At 44.0% G+C, this 22670-nt stretch overlaps 1 protein-coding gene across 1 annotated transcript in view; it reads right to left on the bottom strand.

Moving 5' to 3' along the window:
• The window catches only part of LOC311243831 (solute carrier family 12 member 5-like), a gene marked incomplete at its 5' end in the record, with an annotated part of 190208 nt that overhangs the window by 109957 nt on the left and 57581 nt on the right, over positions 1–22670 (bottom strand). The window contains 2 exons of the mRNA XM_084333200.1: positions 5899–6039; positions 10783–10886. Coding sequence (XP_084189326.1) covers positions 5899–6039; positions 10783–10886 — 245 coding nt within the window. The remainder of the gene's footprint in view (positions 1–5898; positions 6040–10782; positions 10887–22670) is intronic.

Genomic DNA, 22670 nt, shown 5'->3' with positions numbered 1-22670 from the left:
GAAAAATAACGAGGAATGATTATGATCTTATTATGCTGCTCTGATTCAGCCTTAATTGTTTTTCAGGAGCTGAGGAATTTAAATAGGATAACGAGAGGAGAGGCAGAAATGAGTCAGTTATCACAGGAGGCAGACTGAGAGAGTCGCTTGTTGCTTCTGTCTTATGTTGTAAACATGTGTGGTAAATATGAATGCTTTCATATTACCAGTGTTTAACAATCAGTGGTTATCCCTTGACAATCAAATTTACTTGTAACCCGATCTGAAACGCCTCGATACCAAAGAGGGCATTGTGTGTGTTTGAAAAGCTTGGAATGTTATCAACACGATACCAATTTACATGTACTGGCCAACTGGCTCTATTCCCCGTACCTGGTTCAACTAAGTCGATCAAAAGTCCCATTATCCAGATTCAATTAACCCGATGTTTGAATCCGGGCTTTCCCTGTTCCTCGAACGCTGATTCAGTCTCGTTAATTCGAACCAGACTTGATACTCAGGATAATTGCGGGCGGCCGCCTCACCTGAAAAGACAGCAGGTGTCGATCACATAAATCCTGATTTTCTAACGGCATTGATTGATTGATTGATTGATTGATTGATTGATTGAAAACTTTATTAACAGATTGCAGAATGGGTACAATACAGTACGGCTCAATAGCCTCGCCGACAAGTTAAATGCATAATCTATAGGCTAATGTTAAGTCCCTCATTACCCCAATCAATCAGATTATATTTCTTTAAATGTGCCTGCTTGGCAGTATAGGCTTAATGGAATGAATAATCGAATGAGATCTTGCTAGCGAAAATAATTAGTTCAACTTTCAGAATAAGTAGATACAAACAAGCCCAAAGAGTATCTAATTGATACGAATTAATAGATACTTATGAGGATATCTGTACTGTATGCGCTCGGCTTATAGGTATCATGTACTTTATATATAAACACAGTTTTCAAGGCGTGACCCCCAAAATAACGGTGTCAGAGAGGCTTGGAGGGAGGCTATACAGTTTCACTATTAATCAGGTTTTAATCTGTTTCGGACATCATCCATACATGCATTGAATTGATTAACCTTTGGTTTATACCAGTGATGACACCTCATGTTTATCATCAGATAACAGTGCTTGAACAAATTCAAAATCAAATTCATTCGTCAAAACGTCAACGGCTCATTCAATTTCTCAAATCCGTCAAACAGCGCATCTCATCAGACATTTTAATCCCAGTTACAATATCACAATAACGTGTGAGTGACAGTGATACAATTCAACAATCCACAGATTCAGATTCCTCCTCGTAATTCATATCCACAGTCCACGCATGAAGACGCTTCAATTTATGCTTGAATGAAACACAATCCGGCGCTCCGTTAAGCAAATACATCAACAGCGAAGAATATGAAACTAATCAGAGCCAAACGCCAGATAGGTTTCATTCATTAAAAATATCCCAGCGGGATTCGCAATGCGCCGTTATTAAAATAACCACATGCAGTGTGTATTGCGACTCCGAGCGCCGTATCCGTATAACTATGACGTGCATTATTTAGGACAAAGTAAATCTATAGGCTGAATATGATTTATTATCAGCATTTTAGGTATATTATTTTACATTTCAAAAGCCCCCTCTAGAAGAACGAAGCACAAAAACATAATTCAGAATGGTATAATGGGATCTAGACTGTGAGAATTATTTCAGGAAGCGAGCTGGGATTTCTTTGCGAGGGTGTGGCCATGCAGGTTATCGAGCTAACTGAACTAAACCCTGCTCTGGAACAGGTTCAAATTTTTATTTTTATTTTATTATATTTTAGCATTTTTACAGCTTTTTCATGGTCACGCAGGACCGACAGAGGAGAGGGCGAACGGGAGGAGAGGTGGGGAGGACATGCGACAAATAACGTCGGGTGCTGGGATCGAACCCGGGTCGGCCGCGTAGGTGCGCGTGGCACTATGGTACGCGCCACAAGGGCGCCCCAGGTTCAAACTTTTTGATATGTTGCCATTGTGATTTAGACAATCGCACGTCGGGGAATGGAAAGGTCTGGCTTAAGTCAAGCTATGCTGAAAATGATCCGGCTAACTCAATTAGCCAGGTACGAGGAACAGAGGTAATCAGAAAACAATGGAACTGGGCAGATGACACAAAAGTGCTATCTTCCTACTTCCCTTGTGATACAATGCCTAAAAGAGACAGCTGGGGAGGAGGGACTAGCATTGTCAGTATTACAGAAAACAGTACACTTTAAAATGTATTTTTCTATATTTAATTTAGCTCAAATTGAACTGCAAGTATTCCTGTTATGATGTGCTAAATCTGATGAATGCAATGATATTGTGAGGGGTGGCCCAGCACTGCACGCTTCTCAGCTCCAATTACCATCACGCACCTGAGAGGAGTTTCCAATCAGCTTGACGGGAGGACTCTTATACACGGTTTGCTGAACATTCAGTGTCAGGTCGTTTTGTCACCAGTCCACCAGCTCTACTGTTCCCTCTCGTGTTCCTCCAGTACGCCCTTGGAAGTTGCTGTTTTCTCTCTCTGCCTCTGTGGACCCGTGCCTCGTTTCTTCCACTTCGACTTTGCTCCTGGTGAGTTTTTTTGGAAGACTATTTTTCTATGAACTGATATCCTCGTTTTTGTCCTGGACTCACTGCCATCATCTTTTGTGTGTTTCCTTAAACACTGAAGAATTGTCGATTTGTTTTGTTACTGGACTCTGCCTCGTAATTCCTATGTTTCGGGACTAATGACATTCTCAGTTTATTTTTTCCCCGCGAGTGGGTTAGCATAAAGCTGCAGTGCCGCAGAGTCAACTCTGCTCTGGGCAGTGCCGCAGAGCCCAACTTGGCTAAAGGACATTCCCCTCAAATGCATTAACATTATTGTTGCACATTTCTGTTTTGTGAAAATAAATACGCCCTTCGTTTTTGGCTAACTCTGAACTACCTGTCTGCGTCTTACTGTTGGGGTTGTTTACAAACCATAACAGATATTAAATATGAAATGATTATGACCAGAATCACAGGGTTGAAATATAAAGCACCTTCTGGACTTTAAAATGGTAGGAAATAACAACTGTTTAGAAAAGATATTGATTCAGGTTAAAAACATTACTCTAGGAAATATGTGGGTGCACTTAATGACAACTGTGATTCTCGTCTAGCCTAAGGAGAAAACTGGTCAAAAGTGATATGCCTGTGCTTGTCGGGTTAAATCCAATCAGAAAATATAAATCTTAAATTGAATAAAAGAAGTATTAATTCGATTTGACAGTAAAATCTATTCTGAGATTAGAAGCTTAGAATAAAACCATTGGGTTGCTAAAGCCGGCCTCCTTTTTTCAAATTGAGCTAAACCAGCCACTGATTGGACGGACGTCTCCTTGGTGTCACCACGTCACGCAGACACACTCAGCTCTTTTTATAAAAGGGAGAGCCGGGAAACAGACAAGACGGAAGAGTGTAGCTGAAAGAAGATGGAAGAACCCAGATCACTCTCATCGATGAAGAGACTAATTCATCATATCGTCATAATCCAGAAAGCAGAAGTTTATCCTCGTCACGTGGTGTTTTTGTACAAGACTTCGTACCGGTAATTCGTCTAGCGGTGAGTCGGTGCAGTCTGTTTTCGTGCATCCGAGATCATCTATTTTTTTAGAGTGTAACCTATATGCAGGATTGTTTGGAGGGAGAACTTGCCAATAAAGCTCCATCGTCCTTGTTTAACACAACTCTAGCAAACTTGTGGACAATTTTTACACATTATACTTGCACCTTTTTTGGGACATTAAGGGCGTTTTCACACCTAGTTCGTTTGGAGCTGTTCCGGAACCTGGAGCGTTTACCCCCTATTTCGGTTCATTTGGGCATATGTGAACACTGCAATCGCATTCTGTTGCGGAACAAAACAAGCGGGCCGAGACCGCCTAGAGAGGGTGGTCTCGGCGCACTTCCAACCGAACCCGAAGCGACTCGTACGCTGTGAGAATGCAATCGACTTAACAAACCGACACAACTCACTTGCCGTACTGTATACGCGCTGCATGATGACGCTTTCACATTGAATTGTGGGCGGGATCAGTTTGTAGTCTTTAGGCAGCTAGATCGGTAAAGTTAGCTATAGACCACTGCACTTTCGCGTTACATTGAAATCGGGGAGGAGATAGCGGGGGGAGCAAATTAATTAATGTGGATGAGTGCCGTGATGTACCGGTAAGTGGTTGCAGCTACGGCTGTGGGGGTGCTAGAGACATGATCCAATAAACTTTTATGCGCCTAGTTTCCTGAACACAGAGACCCATTCCTAATCGATCAGAACAAAATCGGCCGATTTACATCACGGCTCTCATCCACATTCATTCATATGCTCCCCCCGCTCTCTCCTCCCCGATTTCAATGTAACGCAGAGATTCAGGGTTAGGGGGGGGCACACACCCCAAAATCTGACCAATGAGTGACAGTTTGCTCGCACGTGCGTTTGTTTTGGTCCGCTGTTAACACAGCCGTGTGAACACAAATGAACTAAGGGACAAGTGCAACATTGTATCATTATAGTCCCTGTGTCTCCCTGAATCGGAACAAAGCAAACGAACTACAGGTGTGAAAACGCCCTAAGAAACACGACGGAGAGACCAGTATTAGTCAAATCAGATACGACACATGCAGGACAACAGGTGTAATGCTGGCTGGTCCCCGGCTGTAATGTTTAACGTTAATGCTGTGTTTCACCGGCTACATATCATACAACTCTAAGTCCAAGACCAAGTCTAGTAGAGACCAAGACCAAGTCTAGTAGAGTCCAAGACCAAGTCCAGTAGAGGCCAAGTCTAGTAGAGACCACGATGGGGGGGTCTAGACCAAGTCAAGCCCTGAGCAAATCTATGTGTCTCCTATCAAAGAATCTTCAAAACATGCTCAAGTGCATTATGGAATGCATGCAACACATTTTTTGATCAGGTGGAGAAAAACGTAGAAAATCCTTAGACAGGCAGGTGGTGTCAACACCCATAGTGGACAAGAGACCAAGACAAGGTCACGATAGAAAAGTAAACCTTTGCTTTAACTTTAGATTGTTATTGTTGTGAAGCGAGGAATCGGTGGGCGGCTGATTGGCTTCTAAGATTGGATCTCCAAACACACAGTGCCTGTTTTGGACGATTGTACTTTAGAGGACAAACTGATTGAAAACATCAGCTGTGACTTTGTGGTGTAGCCTACCATTTATTTAGTTTGTTTTAAGATCAAACTGTTCAGAAATAAAAACTGATGGATTCTTAGACGACATGGACATAGAACAATTTCACATTCCTTTCCCTGTCAGTGATGAAAATCAATGTGATGGATGAGATTGTTGTTCCTCACCGAACCGCTGCAAGGTGAAGGCCAGCTGTGACAGGAGAGCTATCCGTGACTGTGACAGGAGAGCTACAGTAGCCGCGGCTGTGACAGGAGAGCTAGCCGCGGCTGTGACAGGAAAGCTAGCCGCGGCTGTGACAGGAGGCGTGTATACCAAATCAAGCCGCATTTCTCGGAGACGCTCTCTGATTGGCACTGACTGACGCTCTCTGATTGGCCACTGACGCGTTTGCCCAATCCGTGACGAGCTGTGTCTTTGCCCATTTCCATGCCAAACAGCCTGCAAACTACCTGGCGTTCTATCGCCATGCTCTAAGACAAACTCTAACCTTAACCAACTTCGAAAGAGTGCCTAAGCTTAACCGTTGAAAGAACTTGCCGTCACGCTCTAAGACAAACTCTAACCTTAACCAACTTCGAAGCTTAACCAGTGTAGAAACAGGCGTCGGCCAATCAGAGAGCATCTCCGAGAAATGCGGCTTGGTTTGGTATTCACGCTGACAGGAGAGCTAGCTACTGTACAACACTCTACTCTACCTTAATTGGCTTCTTGGATGGACGAGCCCCCTCCTCATTGTTCTCCTCCTCTTCATGCTCTTTGCTGCCTGTGGGCAGGTTAGTGTAGTTAGCCAGACTGCTGAGCAGAGAGGCGACCATGGGACTGGTGTCCATCTCCTCCTGCAGTAAAAAAAAAAAAAAAGGAGAGAGAGAGAGAGAGAGAGAGAGAGAGAGAGAGAGAATGTCAGTTGTGGCTGCCCCCATCCCTCTGAATTCCCATCAATTTCAGGTGAGCCTAAAGTATTGTTTGTGTGGTTTATTTGTATTAAAGCATAAAATATTTAAGGTAAAATAGTTTTCACAAATCATGACATTTTTATTGTGCATTCCAGGTAATAGCAATCAAACTGCAGTCGGGTTGTTTTAATCAAGTAAAAATAACGTAACAAAATACAGGTAACTTCAACTTTATTGAAACATTGTTATATTTAAAATTAAATTTAGCTCTTTTGGCAAAATGAGGTAACTCCACAGAGAGGTTTTAGCTTTTCTCTTCTAGGCTCTGCCCTAAAGGACATAAACTCACGTTACGCTAACATTATCTAAAGAAACCATCTTTAAAGATGACTTAGAGCCAAAGTTACACTGAAACAGCACAGTTCTGTGTAGCAGCCATATTGTGTCACTGTCACCTGAATACTGTCTGATTCACTGTGAACTCAGTATTTAACTGGCTCTCTAAAAGAACAGCACTGGTGTTTGACGGTTTCTGCTGTACAACGTGAACCTTTTCAATGGAGAATAATGTTTTTTGTGCCGAAACTCTATCAGGGTTCAGAATGATGTCTCAACAGTAACTCAGGGTTCAGAATAGCCCCTTTCGTGACTTTCGGTTTGCAAGCCTGTGGCTTTTGTGACCGGAGTCACTTGCCCACCCGCCCCGATCACCCAGTAGAGAAACGACCAAGCGTCGTCAAGGGGCTCGCGGTGTGTCAAGAATACATCAGATCTGAATTTCAAAGATACCCAGCGTACAATATGGGTCTAACACAGCTTCACGATGGGGTCTGGAAGCTCGGAGTTGCTAATAAACAGTTTAAAACATTGTTACTCGACGAGTGGTATTTACAGAGTGGTATTTACAGACCGAACGTCAATCTCCGCCGTTGGTGTCACAGCGCATGCGCACCATGCCGCGTTCACGTTACTGGGAAGAAGCGGAAGAACCAGAGGACATCTCGTTGCTACAACTAGGAAGCCTTCACGCTTTGACTCTATATATATCTATGGATGAAACGCCCACATCCATACTTCAATTACCACTAGGAGGCTGACGTGAATGTTTTTTCCCAGTCGGAAACTGGTTCTTCCGCTTCTTCCCAGTAACGTGAACGCGGCATGGTGCGCATGCGCTGTGACACCAACGGCGGAGATGGACGTTCGGTCTGTAAATACCACTCGTCGAGTAACAATGTTTTAAACTGTTTATTAGCAACTCCGAGCTTCCAGACCCCATCGTGAAGCTGTGTTAGACCCATATTGTACGCTGGGTATCTTTGAAATTCAGATCTGATGTATTCTTGACACACCGCGAGCCCCTTGACGACGCTTGGTCGTTTCTCTAGTCTACTGGGTGATCGGGGCGGGTGGGCAAGTGACTCCGGTCACAAAAGCCACAGGCTTGCAAACCGAAAGTCACGAAAGGGGCTAGGTTCAGAATGATGTCTTAACAGTATACTCAGGGTTCAGAATGATGTCTTAACAGTAACTCAGGGTTCAGAATGATGTCTTAACAGTAACTCAGGTTCAGAATGGTGTGTTAACAGTAAGTCAGGGTTCAGAATGATGTCTTAACAGTAACTCAGGGTTCAGAATGATGTCTCAACAGTAACTCAGGGTTCAGAATGATGTCTTAACAGTATACTCAGGGTTCAGAATGATGTCTTAACAGTAACTCAGGGTTCAGAATGATGTCTTAACAGTAACTCAGGTTCAGAATGGTGTGTTAACAGTAAGTCAGGGTTCAGAATGATGTGTTAACAGTAACTCAGGGTTCAGAATGATGTCTTAACAGTAACTCAGGTTCAGAATGATGTGTTAACAGTAAGTCAGGGTTCAGAATGATGTCTTAACACCTCTTAGCATGCGCCGACCCGCATATGGGACGTTTAGTGGCTCGGTGTCAGACCACGTGAGCGGATCGGCGCGGCCGAGAAATCCGCTCTTCGCTCTTTAAAGCTTGGTCCGCTCCGCTAATCACTCATGTTGACCCCGCCCCCAAGTCGCTCTCCGCTCGCTCCCCGCTCACCTTGAATCGAGCGCTCCCCGCTCCCCGCGCCAGATCGCTCGGCAGTTTTTTTTTTTCTTTTTTTGGAGCATGGTGTAAATGAGCTCAAACTACAACAGTCTACACCCCCTGGGCCCCTTAACAATTGTTTGTATTGAGCCGCATTGTAATTGTAGCCATTCTGCAATGTTAAATAACGTTGTTTATCCATTCACTATCTCTATTAAGCGATGATAGGCTAGCCGAGCCACAATGCTATGGTCGCTGCCATTAACGTTAGCATGTAAGCTAACGTCAACAACAATGGCGTCGATATACTTTTTCTAACTGGAGTGAGTGTGGGCGTCTCTACAGTGACAAAGCCTGAACGAACAGCCTATCACAGGTTCACCCTTCTCATTGGTTGAAAATGGCCTTCATGTTTGTACATCGCCATCTGTTGCTTTGGCATTGTACTGCATGTATATATTACATCAGTGTTAAACCACTGTGAGCGGCCTGGAGTGGATTGGAGCGGAGGAGAACTCTCGCTCCGGACGTCGCGCCGACTCATTTTAAAACCCACTCCTCGCTCACGTCAAAACCGGCCGCTCCGCGCCCCGCGCCGCTCACGCTCCGATCCGCTCACATGCACTGCTCGGTGTGCATATTTTCTAATACAATATATATATATCGAATTGAAGGCTTATTTGTTGCCTGTCGATAGCGACAAAATCTGTTCAGCGGTTCTCGGGTTACATGCCGGTACACGGTATTGCGCAAAATACCACTCCCGACTTTTGGCGCAGTAGTTCCGTCAATCTAGATCCGATCTCGAAAATGATTGTGGATCGTTGTAGCCAATGAGTGTGGCTTACCAATGAAACACCACATGGGGATGTATGAATCTAAAAAACAAAAGAAAACTAATGAGCGAAAACAGGAAGAGAAAAACAGCAGAATGAATTGAAGTCTATGAGAAAACTCAGTTTTTCTTTTGTACACAGTTGACCAAAATCACTCCTAATCACTCATTTCTGAATGGATCTTTATGAAATGGACATGTACTACATAAGGCTTCAGGCTATGGGTCCGTATGGATTTGTAAGCCATACCACCTTCTGGGGAAATACTACCTCTGGACTACTAACTACTACAGAAAAACTTGAGTAACAAATCTTTCTACAACTCAAGTTCAGACCTATGTTACTCTATTACGTTAGCACTCAAAGTAAATTTTTTCTTCAGAATGTCATCTTTCAAAAGAGACCAGGCTCATGCATGTGCTATAAGTATAAAGTATAGTCTTTTGGTTTGCAAGAAAAGTATACAGTCCTCAAGTTCAAGTAAAAAAAATTGGCACTTTTCTGCCCGCTTGATAAGAGGTTAACAGTAACTCAGGGTTCAGAATGATGTCTTAACAGTTCATTTTCTTTTCAAGGATGTTGTTTATGATTTTTGCAAATGAACTCTTAACCTGTTAATCTGTAGACCGTTTTCGCCTAAAGGTACATGCCTAAGTAAATGGAAGATTGCTCCACTTCTGCAAGGTCAATTAGCATGTTCTTGGTATCTAGGAACATCTTGGGACCTGGGGGTATGTATTTCCAGTGTCAGAAATATTGTGTCTGAAATTGTAAATTGTAAATGAATAAATTAATTATGATTAATTATGATTTATGATTTTGATGATGATGATCAAAAATGTATACGGGTAGGAGAAAATGCTCACTGAGCTCATTCACCACCTTATTGAGATCATGTGTACAAAAAAATCTAAGCAAATTAACGGCGGGAAGATGATTAAACAGAAGGATTTGTAGATACAGTAATTAATGATAATCGACTTTAATTATAAATTCATATTTGACCTTGAACTTGACCTTGACCATATTATGGCCAAATCATACATCTATGGATAGGGAAAATGCTCCTCTTTCCAATGGCAGGGTTGAATCTGGATTTAGTCATTTCTTGCGGTTTTTACGATAATTAGCATTTTCCAATAAATTTGTATTTCCGATAAATCGTATAAAACATCGGTAAAAATGAAAATATACACTTTGACTACTGTTTTTGATAGGGTTATGGTCTTTACTCTTGGCTACAAAAAAAATATTTAAAAACATTGACCTCTTAACATCCAAGGGCCCACATGTGGACGATTCTTTACCGACCTCTAGTGGCTCGGGTGTGTATTTCTTTTAATACAATATATAGATGGAATTAAAGCCCTATTTGTTGCCTGTCGATTGCCCTTTCAGGTGACAAAATCCGCTCAGCAGTTCTCGAGTTACATGCCGATATGTGAGGCGTGCCCCAAAGTACGTAAAAGTACACATTACCACCCCCGACTCCCGGGGCTCTAGCTCCGTCAATCATTTGGCGATCTCGAAAATCTTTGCACAGGGTTGTAGCCAATGAGTGTGGCTTTCCAATGATATGATAATTGTGGATCTAATACGGTCTCTATTGATCGATTTATGATAAAGAAAAGCAGGGTCACCCTATAGGGGGACCTTAAGGCGTATCAATAATATCAGACAAATATTAAAACATTTGAATGAAGAACAGAGATAATGTAAAGTAAGTATGATGTATCATTATTAGTATAATGTATGAGATAATAACAGTGTATTGTACTATGTGTTCCACACCTCAAACAGAGCCATGTGTTTTCCATCGTACTGCAGGCTCTTCTCTCCATCACCACCTGGGCTGCTGTTGATGAATGGACTGCTCTCTTTAGGGTTCACTTCACCTGCAGGACACACAGCCAGAGGGCTCAGTACACACACACACACACACACGCGCGCGCGCACACGCACACACACTTCACTGTCTCTCTTTGTCCAATCAATACTTAATGGATAGCTTGACCTGGTCACTCTCCATTCTTGCCTGTACCGATACCAAAAATGATACCTTTTTCGATCATCATTAGGTGGCTTCTTCGTTCCGAAGGTTGCCTATCACTCTCCAACCCATTCTGTCCCCACTTCTTCTCTCCAACTCCGTGACTCCGCCTCTCACTCCACTCCAATCACAGACATCGTCTACCCAGCCTCTTCTTGGTCTTCCACTTCCTCTCTTTCCATCCACCTTCCCCATCACTACCTTCTTGAACATCTCCCCGCTGGATCCTCTCAGAACATGCCCGCACAACTCCATCTTTCTCTTTTTCAACCTCTCCAGCAGCTGTCCCCCTTGCATATCCGCTCTTCTCAGTACCTCCTCATTCTTGATCTTATCCTTCCATGTTATCTTCAGCATCTTCCTCAGTGTCCACATTTCAAAAGAGTCTATCATCCTCTTTGCCTCTTCATTCAGCGTCCATGCTTCTGCTCCGTATGAAAAGACTGACATAACATACGTTTCCAAAATCCTGGTCTTCGTTTTCCAACTTATGTTTCTTCTCAATAATTCTTTATGGTTCCAGAATGCGCCCTTTGCAATTCCGGTTCTTCTCTTAATGTCCATGTTAGCTCTTCCACCTTCACTGATCCAGCTTCCAAGGTACATGTACTCCTTCACTTGTTCAAGTTTTTCTCCATCCACCTGTATTTTACAAACAGTTCCTGGTGTTTTTTCAATGATCATTACTTTAGTTTTCTTTGTGTTTAGTGACATTCCATAGTTTTTGCATTCGACATTCAGCTTATTCATCATGTCCTGTAGATCTTCTTGACAGTTACAGACTATAGCAGTGTCATCCGCGTATCTTATATTGGTGATGTTCTCTTCGCCAAGTTTTACTCCTTTCCCTCCTCTCAGACCTTTTTTCATCAGTGATTCACTGTACATATTAAAGAGTACAGGGGACAAGATGCATCCTTGTCTTACACCCTTCTCCACCGGGAAGTCTCTTGATTTCTCCTTTCCTATTCTAACATTAGCCTTCTGCCTCCAGTATAAGTTGGCAATTATTCTTCGGTCAGAAACTGGTATTTTGAATTCTTCCATTGTTCTCATCAATGTTGTATGTTCAACTCGATACTCGATACCTTGTTAATATTGTGTGCCCATTTAGAGGCTTTGTTACATTTTGGAGGATTCTGGATTGTGGTTGAACAGAAGAAATGTTATGTCTTGGAAGAAACCTGCGTATTGGCTCACTGACACAGATGAAGGTATCAACATTTAGTATCGACTGACAACAGTGTCATTCAAGACCAAATTCTTATACCATACCACAGCGTTTTTCGCTACTCCATAGTTTTAAGCAATTAAATCGATACCATACAAATATAGAATTTCACAGGAGAAACCCACTTCAAACAACAGGGGTGGAATAACTAAGGACCTTCCACAGTGCATCACAGCCAGATCCTTTACTACTATATATTAGGGGTGTAATGGTACACAAAAACCACGGTTCGGTACGTACCTCGGTTTTGAAGTCATGGTTCGGTACAGGTTTTCAGTACAGTGGGGGAAAGTTTAAGTTTATTTATTTGGCTTTCCATGTTCCACTCAGGGGTGATGCAGTAACTGTTAAGTAGCGCTGTCAATGAATATTCTATATTCAAATTAATAATCGACTTGATATATATATATATTTTTTAAATACATTAGATTATGGGCGTGGGCCTGAATGCGCTGCATGACGGATAGGAGACACGCAACGTCATTGAACTGAATACAACAATCGCGACCACCATCCTCATCCTCAGGGTAAAATGTTATTGAATAGAGAAAGAAGCGTCATGCAGGCCCCTAATGGTAAATACTATGTTTCATGCCAAGGAAAATATATCAATTCATGTTTATCACACCTTGTTTGGAGGCGTGTTGCTGTGTATGAATGTCCGTTCTATATGCCGCAAACTATCATTAATTTGATCTCCGAAAGACAGCCCCTTCTCAATCTAGCACCAATCCTCCTCACACACAGAGAGAGAGAGAGTGTGTGTGTGTGTGTGTGTGTGTGTGTGTGTGTGTGTGTGTGTGTGTGTGTGTGTGTGTGTGTGTGTGTGTGTGTGTGTGTGTGTGTGTGTGTGTGTGTGTGTGTGTGTGTGTGTGTGTGTGTGTGTGTGTGTGTGTGTGTGTGTGTGTGTGTGTGTGTGTGCGTGCGCCACACTATGAGGCTATGCTAAATTACAGGTAATCTCTCAGTGTTGTGCATGGGCTGAACGAACGTCCGGCCCTTTGTGCAAGTTATATTTTGGGAAGGGGTGAACTTGGAGTTTTGAATAAAATTCTGCACATGTTGGTGTTCTGTTGGTGGTTACGTTACGTACCATTGCATTAGTTCGGTACACAGCACGTACTGAACCTGAAGGTCCAGTACTGAAACAGTTCAGTACGGATACGTGTAGCTATACCGTTACACCCCTACTATATATGTAACAACTACACAAACCAGTGCTGGTGATCTCCCTTAATTACTGATGGGTCACTGATTAACGGCTGACTGAACCCAGCATGCGGTACGGATGACTGTACCCAGCACACGGTATGGCTCAAGGTGGCAGAAAAAATAATTATATTAAATAAAAAATTCCTCTTTCTATGTTTACAATGCTTTAAGTCAGCCTCCACTTCACCTTTTGTCCTACTTTGGGTGCTTTAATCTCCTGGAGGGGGGAGGTACAATATCTATAGGTACACTCTATTTCTGACTCAGATGAACCTGTGCACTCTTTATGTTGTGTAAGAGCACTCTATATTCAGTGATTCAGCGGTAGCCTATATGTACTTAAAACATATCCACTGCACATATGCAGTACAGACACTAGATGATGAGACCTCTATGGTCAAGGTTCCTCGCAAGGTACACAAAAAGCAGGTAGCACCAGATTTGATGACCGCATAGAGCAGTGGTTCTATGGGCTTGTCTGGGTAGTGTGTGGTGGAGGTTGAAGCACTCGCCTCCCACCACAGAGACCCGGGTTCAATCCCCGGTTAGCGGTACTTCCAGCTCAGTCAGATAAGATAAGATACTGTAAGATATTCCTTTATTGATCCCCTTGGGAAAATTCAGGGTTCCAACAAACACAATTGCCAGTGTTCACAGGTGGGAAGCCGGTGGGTTATTAGTCCTGACTTCTACTGGTTGGTCGGGGCGCCTGTTCAGCAGGGAGGGGATTCGTGGGGGAGATAGCATGAACCTCTCTTTCAGTGAAACTCCTCGCTGTCAGGTGAAGAGAAGCGCCGTGTGACTTCACATGTATCGGAGGAGACATGTGGTATACACCCTCCCCAGACCGACAGAGGAGACATGTAGTCTACACTCTCCCCAGACAGACAGAGGAGGCATGTGGTAGTCTACACCCTCCCCAGACCGACAGAGGAGACATGTAGTCTACACCCTCCCCAGACAGAGGAGACATGTAGTAGTCTACACCCTCCCCAGACTGACAGAGGAGACATGTAGTAGTCTACACCCTCCCCAGACTGACAGAGGAGACATGTAGTAGTCTACCCTGGTGGAAACAAGACGAAAGTCTTTCTCTGGTCTGCATCCCCTTAACAATTGTGTGTATTGAGCTGTACTGTATTGTACCCATTCTGCAATCTGTTAATAAAGTTTTCAATCAATCAATCAAAACCCTCCCCAGACCGACAGAGGAGGCATGTGGTAGTCTACACCCTCCCCAGACTGACAGAGGAGACATGTGGTAGTCTACACCCTCCCTAGACCGACAGAGGAGACATGTGGTAGTCTACACCCTCCCCAGACCGACAGAGGAGACATGTGGTAGTCTACACCCTCCCCAGACTGACAGAGGAGACATGTAGTTGTCTACACCCTCCCCAGACAGACAGAGGAGACATGTGGTAGTCTACACCCTCCCCAGACCGACAGAGGAGACATGTAGTAGTCTACACCCTCCCCAGACAGACAGAGGAGACATGTAGTAGTCTACACCCTCCCCAGACAGACAGAGGAGACATGTGGTAGTCTACACCCTCCCCAGACCGACAGAGGAGACATGTGGTAGTCTACACCCTCCCCAGACCGACAGAGGAGACATGTGGTAGTCTACACCCTCCCCAGACTGACAGTTTTTATACTCTATGTTAGTTAAGTTAAGTATTTATGTTACTGACATTCTGATCCGTGTTTATACTCTATGTTAGTTAAGTACTTAAGTTACTGACATGAGTCGTGTTTTGCTGTTGGCTTTGATGATTTGAGAGAGACAGGCCTGACACTTTCAATATACACAGACCAGTTCAATATACAGAGAATGCTTTGCATCTGACACTGTGTGTCCTTGTCATGTACCCAGCAGGGTAGATGATGCTCTTTATGAGCAACACCCTGCTTCACACTCACACAGTTCCACATATTCACACCTTGCAGCTGTCCAGTATAACCACAGCATTCTACTATTGGCCACTGAGCACCTCCACTTGGGAGGTTGGGGGCTAAATAAGTGCCTTGCTCGATGGCACTGTTGAGGCATTATTCACCCCTCCCCCAGCCCAGACCTTTCCTTCTGGGGATCAAACCGGCGATCATTCGGCCACAAGCCTGATTCTCTAACCTCTAGGCCCCCTGCTGCTCCCAGATAGTATGATAAAAGGGCCCACGGATAGAAAGAGGACACACAGAAAAGGAGGTTTAGCAAAGACATAGATGCAGAGACTTAATTAATGATGTGACATTTGTGCAGACTGCTTTATTACGAGTCAGGCACAAACGTTGGCACCTAATTACTTAGGCCCTGTGTTGGACCTATCTTTCTCTATTAAAGATCATGACCTTACAATGGGCCACCTGCCAGACATTATATTCTACATCTATGAGGTCATGTTGCATAAAAACATGCTCTCTCCAACCTGCCAGACATTATATTCTACATCTATGAGGTCATGTTGCATAAAAACATGCTCTCTCCAACCTGCCAGACATTATATTCTACATCTATGAGGTCATGTTGCATAAAAACATGCTCTCTCCAACCTGCCAGACATTATATTCTACATCTATGAGGTCATGTTGCATAAAAACATGCTCTCCCCAACCTGCCAGACATTATATTCTACATCTATGAGGTCATGTTGCATAAAAACATGCTCTCCCCAACCTGCCAGACATTATATTCTACATCTATGAGGTCATGTTGCATAAAGACATGCTCTCTCCAACCTGCAATGCGCACACATTTGTAGGTGCATCATGCATGTGTAAGTGTATGTGTGTGTGCATGACATGATGAGCATGTGTGTATAATATATACATACATGTTATGTGTGTGTGTGCATGAGTGAACTAGTCTAACCTCTTTATACTTTATATACAACCTGTCCTTTCCCTGCTGTATTGATTGTATAGTAGAGGAAGGACATCCAGACCCTTCAGCTCTGAAGCAACACCCTACCTTGTACTGTAAACTCTGTCCCCAGATACTGTCTCTAACTGCATTCCTGTGTGTGTGTGCGTGCGTGCGTGTGCGTGTGCGTGCGTGCGTGCGTGTGTGTGTGTGTGTGTGTGTGTGTGTGTGTGTGTGTGAGAGAGCACTGCGCTGTGTCCTCCACACGGTAGTGTCCTTAATTAAGACCACAGTAGATGTCTGTGATAAAGGTTCTCCAAACGGCGTGTCCTCAGAGAGACCTTGGCTCGTAGGCAGATTTTGATTAATGATCCATCTCCACCTCCGTAGGTCTGGCCTGTCTGCCTGTGTGGCTTAAATGCTCTGCCACTGTGTTCATTACATAATCCTTTTCCGGCACAAATGTGACATTTAGTACTTTTGATAATAAAATAAAGGTCAAATAATAGTAAAAAAAAACAGGACGTGAACCTATAGGTCAGTGATTTAATGGAAGACAAAATTAATACAATAACAATTTCTATGCCTACAGAACAGGTACTTAGATCACGCTTGTCTTTCATCTGTATAATGTCTCTGACCTGGATAGTCACATCAGTAAATACAAGCAAAGCACACATCATTGCACGTACACAAGCGTAATCCCTATGGCGTTTTAGAACACTGCTATATTATACTACCTGAGCCAACAAGCCAAAACAGTTGATGGGAGAGTGTCAGGTGACGGAGATGCATATTGATCGGTGGGTGAGACCGCGGGCAAGGCATTCCATCTAGCCATCTCTCTATCTCAGCGCAGTGTAGTCTCTGTGGAGAATAGAGATTTTCACATCTCCTGACCACAAGCTCAGTTATATGTTTGATCAACTGATCATCTATTGTAGTACTATTACTACAGTCGTATTATTTACTGTTATTACACAGGTAAAAGAAAGAGAAATATATGACTGGACTGTTTGCAGGTCAAACAACGACTCCAATGATTAAGTGATGATGCATGACAGGTGAAACAAGGTGGTGTTAGCAGCATCACGACTGAATCAAAGCTTAAGAGAGACACTGATAGGGGATCTTCCATGTAAGAACAGGCCACTGATAGGGGATCGTCCATGTAAGAACAGGCCACTGATAGGGGATCGTCCATGTAAGAACAGGCCACTGATAGGGGATCGTCCATGTAAGAACAGGCCACTGATAGGGGATCGTCCATGTAAGAACAGGCCACTGATAGGGGATCGTCCATGTAAGAACAGGCCACTGATAGGGGATCGTCCATGTAAGAACAGGCCACTGATGGGGCATCTTCCATGTAAGAACAGACCACTGATAGGGGATCTTCCATTTAAGAAGGGGTTTCTGATTTGGTGTCAGTCTGACATATACCTTGCCAAAGTCCTTAAAATTCCTTCCAACGTCTTCCTTGCTAAGTTTATAAGCCCACTAAAGAACAGACACAGCCTATACACCCATACAGCTCCTGCTCATAAAGATAGATCCTACACAAACAAGAACACCAACCTAGTGTTTTAATGTGGGAATGTGGCCTGCAAGCAGGATAATGTTGTGCCTGCACTGCTCTAGCTACTGGCTGCTCATTAGTCTACTGCCTGCTCTAACTCCTAGCTGCTCATTAGTCTACTGCCTGCTCTAACTCCTAGCTGCTCATTAGTCTACTGCCTGCTCTAACTCCTAGCTGCTCATTAGTCTACTGCCTGCTCTAACTCCTAGCTGCTCATTAGTCTACTGCCTGCTCTAACTCCTGGCTGCTCATTAGTCTACTGCCTGCTCTAGCTCCTGGCTGCTCATTAGTCTACTGTCTGCTCTAACTCCTGGCTGCTCATTAGTCTACTGTCTGCTCTAACTCCTAGCTGCTCATTAGTCTACTGCCTGCTCTAACTACTAGCTGCTCATTAGTCTACTGCCTGCTCTAACTCCTAGCTGCTCATTAGTCTACTGTCTGCTCTAACTCCTGGCTGCTCATTAGTCTACTGCCTGCTCTAGCTCCTGGCCGCTCATTAGTCTACTGTCTGCTGCTCTAACTCCTAGCTGCTCATTAGTCTACTGCCTGCTCTAACTCCTGGCTGCTCATTAGCCTACTGCCTGCTCTAACTCCTGGCTGCTCATTAGCCTACTGCCTGCTCTAACTACTAGCTGCTCATTAGTCTACTGCCTGCTCTAACTCCTAGCTGCTCATTAGCCTACTGCCTGCTCTAACTCCTAGCTGCTCATTAGCCTACTGCCTGCTCTAACTCCTAGCTGCTCATTAGCCTACTGCCTGCTCTAACTCCTAGCTGCTCATTAGTCTACTGCCTGCTCTAACTCCTAGCTGCTCATTAGCCTACTGCCTGCTCTAACTCCTAGCTGCTCATTAGTCTACTGCCTGCTCTAACTCCTAGCTGCTCATTAGTCTACTGCCTGCTCTAACTCCTAGCTGCTCATTAGCCTACTGCCTGCTCTAACTCCTAGCTGCTCATTAGCCTACTGCCTGCTCTAACTCCTGGCTGCTCATTAGCCTACTGCCTGCTCTAACTCCTAGCTGCTCATTAGTCTACTGCCTGCTCTAACTCCTAGCTGCTCATTAGTCTACTGCCTGCTCTAACTCCTGGCTGCTCATTAGCCTACTGCCTGCTCTAACTCCTAGCTGCTCATTAGTCTACTGCCTGCTCTAACTCCTGGCTGCTCATTAGTCTACTGCCTGCTCTAGCTCCTGGCTGCTCATTAGTCTACTGTCTGCTCTAACTCCTGGCTGCTCATTAGTCTACTGTCTGCTCTAACTACTAGCTGCTCATTAGTCTACTGCCTGCTCTAACTCCTAGCTGCTCATTAGCCTACTGCCTGCTCTAACTCCTGGCTGCTCATTAGCCTACTGCCTGCTCTAACTCCTAGCTGCTCATTAGTCTACTGCCTGCTCTAACTACTAGCTGCTCATTAGTCTACTGCCTGCTCTAACTCCTAGCTGCTCATTAGTCTACTGCCTGCTCTAACTACTGGCTGCTCATTAGTCTACTGCCTGCTCTAACTCCTAGCTGCTCATTAGCCTACTGCCTGCTCTAACTACTGGCTGCTCATTAGCCTACTGCCTGCTCTAACTACTGGCTGCTCTAACTCCTAGCTGCTCATTAGCCTACTGCCTGCTCTAACTCCTAGCTGCTCATTAGTCTACTGCCTGCTCTAACTCCTAGCTGCTCGCTCATTAGCCTACTGCCTGCTCTAACTCCTGGCTGAACTGCCATCTCTAGCTGCTGGCTGCTCAATCATGACACAATCACATTTTCTCTTACCAAGCTCCAGTTGTATTATACAGTACACTAATCTTAAAAGCAAGAAGGAAAGTCAAATACCGGCAGAATTTCGCTCAGCACATAATCCTTGAAAATTGGTAAATTGCCCTAAAGACGCATTACCTGTCAAATAGGATTAGTGGACATTTCAATTGTATGTAGTTTGAGGTCGTAGGGAGGATTAGTGTTTATCTCCCTTGTTGAACATGAATTCTATCAATACCTGAGCCCAGGGCTCCCATAACGCCATTGGCCTAACAGTGTGTTTCCCCAGGACTCTCTCTCTCTGTGAGGTGAAGAGGCTTGTGAAACAGCACTTACACCATATGGTTGAATACTGGCATGAATACTCTCAAATTAAACTAATGCCAAAAACATTCTCTTAGACTCAAGGCAGGTTGGCCAGGCTCATCGACTGAATGGTAAGAAGAAGGTACAGACAAGGAAGATATACCGTATTTGTAACCTATAAGTTATATGTTGAGTGTCTCACCAACCAGAGTGCATTACTGCTGCAGGGCTTTTATTGACAGTGTTTCATTTCTATTAGGCATTGTAGTTTTGCTCATGTTGAAGTCAACCACCTGCATATTCTTTAATCCATTATAGTTTTAAATCTGCACTCAAAGCCCATTTTAGCTTTTGGCTTAGAGTGAAATCAGCTTAATTTTTTTTACAGCTTTACCATGTTTGCTAAAATGCCTTCGAGTTTGTGTATGTGCACGTGCATGTGTGTGCGTAGGTGCATGTGTGTGCATAGGTGCATGTGTGTGCGTATGAGCGTGTGTGAGAGATACTTTAGCTATATTACCCCAACTCACATTTTTTGTTAATATGTAGCTTTGGCAGTAGAGTGCGTGTCAAGCCAGACAAACGCAGAATTAGCACTGATATATCCTCGCTGTGGTCCTGAGATATTACCCCATATCTCCCATTACACTGCTGCAAATTCAAAAACGTGAGATGCTTGTTTTTCCCGGCTCCTCAACTGTAGTCGATTTGTAAACATAGTATGCAACATATTCTATCTATACAAACTATAACTCTAAAATGTTAAATGGTAAATGGTGCATTTATATATCTCTTTTATCCAAGGCGCTTTACAATTTTGTTCCTCACATTTTTGCCCATTCATTCACGCATTCACATGGCGGAGGCAACCATGCAAGGTGCCAACCTGCTCATCGGGAGCAGGTAGGGGTTAAGTGTCTTGCTAAAGGACACTTCGACACACTGCCCGGGAGGAGGGGGAATCGAACCGGGAACCTCCGGATTACCTCCCGATCTCTACCCCATATAAACTATAACTCTACTCCCTCTACTCCTTCTGCCTTAAGCCTGGTCTCTCTGGCCTCTCTGGTCTTCTTCACCTCTACTCTTTCTGCCTTAAGCCTGGCCATAATCAAGAGATGACACAATATTGCAACATCCAACACACTTTTCATATACTAGAATAAAGGAGAGAATATTCCTTGTGTAAAAAATTCGGATTAGAAACCCTACATGTATGAGGGAGAGCTGTGGCTCCGGGGATGTCTTTGAATGGATGGTTACCGTTTCCACATGAACCACTGGCTCAATGAGCAGAGTCACTGGGCACATGATGCGGACTGAGTAGGGAGCAGCACTGTCTAGCCATCTCTGCTAATGAATGAGACTGAGGAGCTGTTCAGATTCCTTACAAAAGAAACTCAATCATGTAAAAGATGAGGAAGGGGGCAGTGACATGTGATATGCTCACGGCGTTGTGGGTTTGAGTTTGGCTCATGGCCTGCGTCAGTTATTCCCACGCTCTCCTCTATCTTAGTATCTTCCCTGTTGATCTCCACTGTGCACAAGCCAGTCTATTCTGTACTATCCACATTTTGTTGTGCTACAAAGTTACTGTCTGTCAAAATGAAAAAGCCATTCTAGAAATGTGTATGTGTATGAAAACATCCAAACAACAGAAATCTTGAATTTTTTTGTATCCACTTTTTCTCCTTATTTTCAAATCTTTTCTCCCATCCCAATTTCGCCTCGCCAATTCTCCCCTCCCCTGTCTCGAACGTTGCTAGACTATGCCTCCCACTGGTCGGCTTGCATCACGCGTCCCCTCTAGTACACGAGGAGGCAGCTGTCGCATCTTTTCACCTGAACAGCGCAATCTCTCAGTGGCGAGGAGTAACGCGTGGGAGGCTCACGCTGCCCCTGATACTTCCTGATTCTGCTGTACAGGCGCACCAACCGACCTGTAGGAGTCGCTGTCCACAACGTCCAATCCCCACCCACCGGCTTTCCACCCTCTAACACTGCCAATTGTGTTAGTATGACGACTGGCCAAGCCGGTAGCAACCCAAATAGCTGGGCTCGATACCAGTATCTCCTGCGTTAGTGGCGAGCGACTTGCCCACTGCTCCACTCAGTCGCCCAAACAACAGAAATCTATTCAGAACAGCTAAGTAGGCTACAGTGGTGATGTGAGGTTCACGAACGATCAGATTATTTTGAACGGCTCTTTAGTATGAATGAAGGGAACCGAGTCATACTTGGTGGGAGCCGTTATTTCACACAGAGGGTGTAATAAAAAAAACTGCAACATTGTATCATTCACTTCACTAACGCTCTCTATTTAAACACAAATACTTCTCGTTTAACCTGACATTGCAACCATTGTAACAAACATGATAAATGTACAGTCTAATTTCCCCTTTTGCCTTTTATAACGTGATAAGGATATAAGCATGTTTTTGTTTACTGTAAGAACGAATCTTGGCGATGTCTTTGCGGACAGGATATGGTCAGATGACTTAATTCAGGGACTGTCTCCGAAAACCTTAATATAGACCTATATTTTCTTTACTACTTATGATGAAGAGCTGTGTTAACTCATGATGAAGAGCAGTGTTAACTCATGATGAAGGGCAGTGTTAACTCATGATGAAGAGCAGTGTTAACTCATGATCAGAAGGTCAGATTGTACGTGGCATGCGGGACCCCAGA

This window comes from Notolepis coatsorum (assembly GCF_963971535.1).
Source record: "Notolepis coatsorum genome assembly, chromosome: 17".
Lineage (NCBI taxonomy): Eukaryota > Metazoa > Chordata > Actinopteri > Aulopiformes > Paralepididae > Notolepis > Notolepis coatsorum.
The sequence above is the reverse complement of the archived record's forward strand: the minus strand, read 5'-3'. Positions and strand labels throughout refer to the sequence as shown.